This window comes from Cebus imitator, unplaced genomic scaffold, assembly GCF_001604975.1.
Source record: "Cebus imitator isolate Cc_AM_T3 unplaced genomic scaffold, Cebus_imitator-1.0 Scaffold118, whole genome shotgun sequence".
Taxonomy (NCBI): Eukaryota; Metazoa; Chordata; class Mammalia; order Primates; family Cebidae; genus Cebus; species Cebus imitator.
The window spans coordinates 438,014-445,657 of NW_016107433.1; the positions used below are offsets into that span (position 1 = coordinate 438,014).

The following is a 7,644-nucleotide window of genomic DNA, read 5'->3' on the forward strand; positions in this document are numbered from 1 at the left end:
TTTCCTGAGCTCAACTGTCCTCTCATCTTAGCCTCCCAAAGTGCTGGGATTACAGCTGTGCGCACTGCTTCCAGTGTTCACCTTTAAAAGCATATCTAATTATACATACCAGGGTTTATTTAGCCACTTCCCTGCTGGACATCTCAATGACCCAGTTCTGTTGTTTTGCAGTGGACAACCGTCTCCATGTTTTATTTTAATCAAACAGTGACTTCAACTTTTGATAGAGCCTCCCAAGTTACACTAGTATCAAGCCAGTTTGAGAATTTAGCATGCCACTCTCTCCCCTGCTGAAAACCTTCTTCCAGGGGCAATGTAATGAAAAGAACTTAGGTTCTGCCCCGTAAACCCAAGGGGCCTTGGGTCTTTAACCTCTCTGGGTCTTATGTATTCGCCTGTAAAGTGGGTATAATCTCGCGTCGCATTTTGGCTGCCTCCGTGAAGGCTCGGCATCGGCAGAGGCCTGGGCTGCCCTTTAGTTTCAGGGTGTCCCGGGGCACAGGCCAAAACCTCAGGCTGAACGTGCTAGAGGAACGTTCCTTTACCTTGCAGATTAGGAAAACTGTGGCACAGAAAGCGCCGAGGGGTTGGTCAAGACCCCACAGCTTTAGTACACGCTGCGCGGGTGGCTTCGGATCCCGGTCCCTGGGAGCTGCGCACGTTTGGATGTGGTCAGCAGGGAGGCCTGGCCCAACCCCTTCCCCTTCAACCCAGGCCTCTCCCTCAACCAATTCCCACTGTTAACCCCCACAGTCCTCACTCGCTTTCGATTCGACCCCTGCCCCAGGGGCGATTGGGTGGGGCCGTCATTCCTGAACAACTAAAAGCTGCTGCGGCCGGCGTCACCTCCGGTCCCAACGGAGACGGTGGGGGCCGTGAGGCTCAGGGACTCCGCGTCCTCCCTCCTACTGGGCCTCAACTTGCCCTCTGTACTCGCCTTCTGCTACCAGTGAATTGTGAGTGGGACACGTGTGTAGACAGCAGACGGGTGTTGTGCAGCTGTGTGACGTGTGTGTTGCGTGGTGAACCCTGCTTTGTGTAGACATATGAAGTATGTGTGCTGTAGCGAACAGACGTAGGGGCTCACGAAGTACTGGGCTTCTCGCTCCTAGAGCCCCAATCGTTCCCAACATTACAGCCCCTCCCGGCTCAGCCTCTGCGGCGATGGCGGCTGGATTTGCGCGTGCGCGGCTCCGCCTCAGGCTCCTCCCCGCGTTGGCTCTCCCGCCTTCGCCCCGCCCTCCCCGCGCTTTACGGCTCGGCACGCCACTTTTGCTGCAGTCGCTTCGGCCGCCGCCGCTGCCCCCACCGCCGCGGCTGCCGCAGGTGAAGTGAAGTGAGGTGAGGTGAGGTGTGGTGTTGGGCCGGTGCCGCCGCAGTTCCCGCCCGGTTTGGAGGTGGAAAGCGGGTTTGCGGCGGGCCGGCGCGGGCGGCCTGTCAGCCGCTGCTTTGTCTCCTCAGCTCCGGTCCCGTCTGCGCTGCCGCAGGGAGGCCGCCCGGGCCAGGCGAGCCGAACCAATGCTGGACCTGGAGGTGGTGCCTGAACGCTCTTTGGGGAACGAGCAATGGGAATTCACACTGGGTGAGTTTGCGGTCCTCTGTCAGGACCCCATTCGCTGGTCCTTGCTTTCTTCTGGGCTCTTCCGACCTCTTTTCTCAGTCTCTCAAGCCCCTGCGCCCGCAGCTCCTCACCTCGTCCTCTCGTCTTGCTGGGCTCCAGGCACTAGATACCCGCTCCGACTGGCTCGATTTGCCTGTCAGTTGCTCGTCTCGGGTCTCAGCAGGGACCCTTCTGGGACAGTGGGACAGCAGTAGTAAAGACAATAACAGCTGGCTCGCCCCAAATGCTTAATCCCAGGCCCTGCTCTTTGTAGACGTAATTCTCTGTAGTACTCCTCGCCGGCGCCTGAGGTTATGTACTATTGTTATTCCCATTTCCATTTTACGGACTAAACAATGGCTGAGAAGTGGCTGACCCCTCTGATCACCACTGTGGCCTGTGGCCTGGCTCCCACTGCATTTCTGGGCTGTGGCTTCCTTCCCCTTTTTTGTGGGGGAAACCTAGGCTTGGAACCCATGATCAGTTGTTGGGGCTCTGATCAAGGGAGTTGACTTTGTGTGTACTAAAGGGACATCCCATTTGCTTCCCTCTCTCTCTTTTTTTTTTTTCTTGAGGGGAAGTCTACCTTTTGTCGCCCAGGCTGGAGTGCAGTAGCGCGATCTCTGCTCACTGCAACTTAGGCCTCCTGGGTTCAAGTGATTCTCCTGTCTCAGCCTCTTGAGTAGCTGGGATTACAGGCACATGCCACCACACCTGGCTAATTTTTGTATTTTTGGTAGAGACAGGGTTTCACCATGTTGTCCAGGTTGGCTGGTCTCGAACTCCTGACCTCGTGATTCGCCCGCCTTGGCCTCCCAAAGTGCTGGGATTACAGGCATGAGCCACTGAGCCGAGCCCCACTTCCCTCTCTTTTGAAATGTAGTCTATGTGGGATGTTGTACCCCTAAACTCAGACCTCAGTTGTGAGAGTTGAAGATTGGATGAAATAGGAGTTGTGGGAAGTAACATTTAGTTTCTAAAAAATGCAGTTTGGTCATTTTGAGGGTTATTGGCCCAGCTTTCTCCCTTCACCCTCTCCATTCCCAACATCACTACCTTTATGTGTACAAGGATGTTTGCATTTAGTAACCTGTGTGTTTACTTTGATGTTCCAGCACTAAGAAAAGGGGGTAGGGTAGGTGCTGTTTATTTATGCAGGCCTGAACTTTAGTCACTCTAGTGTGAGCTACTGGACTAAATCAGCTGCTCCATTGAGTTATAGATTATCCTTGACTCTGGAAGACTCATGTCTGTGGAGACAGTGTATTGGAGAAACCAAGTGGTACGGATTGCTGGTAGGGCCCTGCTGGTGCTTAGTGGCTGTGTATGTCCTGTGTGCTGCAAGAGCCAGTTTTTGTTGTTGGTGTTTTGTTTTAAGACAGAATCTCACTCTTTCACCCAGGCTAGAATGCAGAGGCACAATATCGGCTCACCGCAACCTCTGCCTCCTGGGTTCAAGCGATTCTCCTGCCTCAGCCTCCTGAGTAGTTGTTACAGGTACCCGCCACCACACGTGGCTGTTTTGTATTTTTAGCAGAGATGGGGTTTCACCATGTTGGCCAGGCTGGTCTCGAACTCCTGACCTCAAGTGATCCAGCCGCCTTGGCTTCCCAAAATGCTAGGATTACAGGTGTGAGCTACTGTGCCCAACCACAAGAGCTGGTTTAATTGAGGGGTCTTGGCCAAATTCTTTCATAACTTACCATTCCTCCAGAGTTCTTTCCAAAATGTTAGCTGGTACAAAATGCTCCATTCTCTGGTGAAGCACTAAGAGCTTGGTTGGGAGGCTAGTGATACCATGCTAATGCTGTTTGGCTTCTAGTTAACTCCTTTCCTCTCCTCTCCTTGACAGCTGCCCAAGCCAGGTCCTCTCAGGGCTGGGTAACAACCACAGCCATAGCTTCAAACTGTGCTTGATAATGTGACTAGATTGTGGATCTCTTGGTGGTACAAACATTCAGAGTCCCTTGGTCAAAAGTAGTGGCTAGGGACTGGGCACAATAACTCAGGCCTGTAGTGCCAACACTTTGGGAGGCTGAGGCAGGAGGATAGCTTGAAGTCAGGAGTTCAAGACCAGCCTAGGGAACATAGTGAAACCTCATTTCTACCAAAAAAAAAATTTTTTTTTGTTAGCCAGGCCTGTAGTCTCAGCTACTTGAGAGGCTGAGTTGGAAGGATCACTTGAGGTTGGGAAGTCAAGGCTGTCGTGGGTCGTGATCACACCACCAAGCATGATCCTGGGTGACAGAGAGAGACCTTGTCTCAAGAAGACAAAAAGTAGTTACTAGAATATTAATTGAGATCAGGGTTTTGAGAAAACTGAGTGAGGGAGCAAGGCTTCTCTTAGCTGTTGTTTTGACACCGTAACTCTTACTCCTAGCTCTGCTAGTTTCCCAGGAATCAAGGGTTTACCTAGCTCTTTCAAACTGTCTAAATAACAACCAAAAAGAGTGAGAAGGGCATTTCTGTATACTGGGTCCAGAATCAAATTTTAGGGGAAAGCTCATAGACTGAGCCAGAGCCTTCATAATTCCCATGGATCTTAAAATTCATTTTTACGTGATGTCTGCCTGAGAAATGGTGGTCATTCAACTTCACTACACTTTAAAAATAGAGCCATTTTCTACCTCTGTCAATTTCCTCACCAACCCTGAACACATCCAAACTACATTTGGGGCTATTAGGTATGGTTAGGTCTTGGAAGGGAATCTGCTTTAGAATTACATGAGTAGGCTAGTGAACCAGGCAATATTTACCTCTTGCCACCACAAGCCTGTAAGTTAGGTGTTGTTTTCTCCTTTTGCCAGGTGAGGGACAGGCTCAGAGAGAGAGATGATAAACAAAAGTAGCCAGACAGGCATTTCCTGCTTCCCACTGGTCTATACTTCTGAGAATGGACTCAACTTTGTCACCAGGTTTCTTATTGGAACCTGTGCAAATGCAGATGCAATTATCTGCCTGGCTTCACAATGGGGAGCTGCATCCTGGCAGCTCCTTGGCAGCCTTCCTGGTGGCATAATGTTGGACGATTAGGGAAATGCCAGCAACACAGGGACAGGAAAACCTAGGCCAAGCAGCATCTCTGTGAATGTCCCTGATGGTTTGACCAGTGGTGGAGTAAGTAAAGGCAGTGCAGATTTGAAATGTTTTGTTTTGTTTTCTTTTTTTTTTTGAGGCAAAGTCTCACTCTCGCCCAGGCTAGAGTACAGTGGTGCGATCTCAGCTCACTGCAACCTCCGCCTTCTGGGTTCAAGCTATTCCCCTGCCTTAGCCTCCTGAGTAGTTGGGATTATAGGTGTGCGCCACCAGATAATTTTTTATTTTTAGTAGAGATAGGGTTTCACCATGTTGACTAGAGTGGTCTTGAATTCCTAACCTCAAGTGATCCTGCCACCTCAGCCTCCCAAAGTACTGGGGTTACAGGCGTGGGCCTCCGTGCCTGGCCCTGAAATGTTTACAATGAGAGTTACAGAATGTATTGATGTGGAGGCAAATCTCTGAATTTGTTTTTGAAATTAGTCTTGAAATGGACTAAAAAAGGTAGATTTAAGGGTCAGTGGAGAAAATAACCTTCTCCAAGATTTCCTTGTTCCGCAGAGACTGAAGGCTCACTGTGTTGGAGGCATCATCTACCTCTGTGAACTCTGCTCACAAACATTGATAATTAAGTAATAAACAGTGCACAGTGGCTCATGCTTGTAATCCCAGCACTTTGGAAGGCTGAGGTCAGGGGATCACTTGAGCCAAGAGTTTGAGACTAGCCTGGGTAACACAGTGAGACCCTGTCTCTATTTAAATAAAAAATAAATAATTTTAAAAAATGATCTTATTCCCTGAAGAGCTTAGTCTAGTGATAGAGAAGGATTATAGAAATAGTTACTTTTATTATAATCAAGTAGTGGATATATAGGATACTGTGGAGGGGAAGAAAGTACTTGACTGGACCCAGGGGTTCAGAGAACATAGGAATACCAACAAACAGGAGCTGTAAATCTTCCAGTCAAGCGAAAGAAGAAAAAAGAAACACAGTAGAAAAGATAGATGATATGGGCAGGGAACTGTAAGCAATTTGGTATTGTAATTAGAGCATATTGCATTGGTAGAAGAAAAAATGGATTTCCCATAGTCCCAATTCTGTTTGGTTATAGCTGCCTGGGATACTATCAAGGAGCCTTTGTGTTGGAATTTGTGCACATCTGTGGAAAAGAGGATACATATTAATGAAATGTATTGTGGGCGTTGGTTTGGGAAGAACTGGATTTGAAGAGGTGGAGAAGAAGGAGGAATCTAGAGGTTTCTAACTTGAGAAACTCTATAAGATGTTGGACATAGATATTGAGAGCTAGAATGCAGAGAAGTTGAAAAGATCACTGTTAATCTGTTGACTTTTATTTGCCTTTGGACAGAAAACAAATGGAGACGAGTCAGAAACTGGGTGGTTAGTTGAACCAGGGATAAGCAGCAGAAACATACCCTATTGGAGAGACTTGGAAAAGTTAGAGGAGAGTAGTATTGGCAGAGAGACAATAGGAGTTCTGTAGAGGGAGAGTGGTCAACAGGATTCATGGTATAAGACCTAAGTGCTCTAATTGCTTTGTTTCGCAGATGTTCATGACCACCTACAGTTGTGCCAGGCGCAGTGATTGGGTTCTGGGAGGTATTGAGGTGAACAAGACAGACAAGATTCTACCTCTCTGAGGATATAAAGGAGACTAACATAAATAAATGGTATGAGAGGTTTCATTGAATAAGGCAGTCAGGGAAGTGGGGTGTGACCAAGACCTAAAGTGCAAACAAAAGCCAGCTTTGGGAAGAACATTCCAGATTCCAGCAGCAACAAGAGCTAATACAAAGGCCTGAGGTGAGAAAGAGCTTGATGAACAGTAGAAAGAAGATATAGATGGATAAGATCCAGAATATTCAGGGCCTTTTGGTGATGACATGATATTTGGGTTTTGTCCCCCTGCAATGGGAAGCCATTGGAAGGTTATAAGCAGGCAAGTGATGAGATCTGTGAGACAAAGACTTGTGCGATTTAGAAGGCTGACCATTCTGTTAGAGCTGGGATAGTGCTCCTGTTTCTTTGCCATTCATATAGTTAGTTCCCTTTAGAGATCTTTCGTAGCCGTCCTTTACCAGTAGCTGTGTGATGACCAGTCATCATGGCTGCTTTGTTTCCTCTGGGTGGGTTTCTCCCTGGTGACTCAGGATCCTAAGATCCTAAGATGCCGAGACATCCTTTGATGTGGTTAAGTGGAATCCTCCCTCAAGAAACTGGCATCGGCTGGGCGCGGTGGCCCATGTCTATAATCCCACCATTTTGGGAGGCTGAGGCAGGAGGATAGCTTGAGCCCAGGAGTTTGAGACCAGCCTGGCTGGCATAGCAAGACTCCATCACTTTGAAAAAAAAGAAAAAGAAGCTGGGTGCAGTGGCTCATGCCTGTAATCCCAGCACTTTGGGATGCCAAAGCAGGCGGATCATGCGGTCAGGAGTTCGAGACCAGCCTGGCCAACATGGTGAAACCCCGGGGGTCTCTACTAAAAACACAAAAGTTAGTTGGGCATGAGCTAAGACTCTGTCTCAAAAAAAAAAGAATGAAAGAAACTGGCATGTGCCATGTGGATCAGAGAAGCCAGGCATCCTTCCTCTTTCTTGACATCTAACTAAGCTTGTCTGTCTTCTCCACATGGATGTTTGTTCATCCCCACTGGGAAAGACAGCACAGATGGTCCTCCATTTCAGGAATGGCAAAGGTGAGAGATGCATTAGCTTGTTCATATTCTCAACAAACATTTATTGAGTCTCCACTATGTGCCAGGTCTTACACTATGGAAGGATGAAAAGTAGTTTTTGTTTGTTTGTTTTTAGTAGAGATGGGGATTCACCATTTTGACCAAGCTAGTCTCGAACTCCTGACCTCAGGTGATCCACCCACCTCAGCCTCCCAAAGTGAAAAGTACTTCTTTTTTTTTTTTTTTTTTTTTTTTTTGATGTGGGTTTTTTTTTTTTTTTTTTTTTTTGAGGCAAAGTCTCACTCTCGCCC

The 7,644-nt window shown here is 48.1% G+C and overlaps 1 protein-coding gene across 2 annotated transcripts in view; it reads left to right on the forward strand.

The window, feature by feature from the left end:
* Positions 1–1,254: 1,254 nt before the first annotated feature.
* Positions 1,255–7,644, forward strand: part of CUNH16orf70 (chromosome unknown C16orf70 homolog) — a 43,547-nt gene continuing 37,157 nt past the window's right edge. The window contains exons 1-2 of one of the 2 annotated variants that reach the window (XM_017539266.2): positions 1,255–1,341; positions 1,462–1,582. In XM_017539266.2, the coding sequence (XP_017394755.1) occupies positions 1,519–1,582 (64 nt within the window). In that variant the 5' untranslated portion in view covers positions 1,255–1,341; positions 1,462–1,518. Of the gene's footprint in view, positions 1,347–1,461; positions 1,583–7,644 lie in introns of both variants that reach the window. The other variant, XM_017539267.2, reaches the window with a different exon arrangement.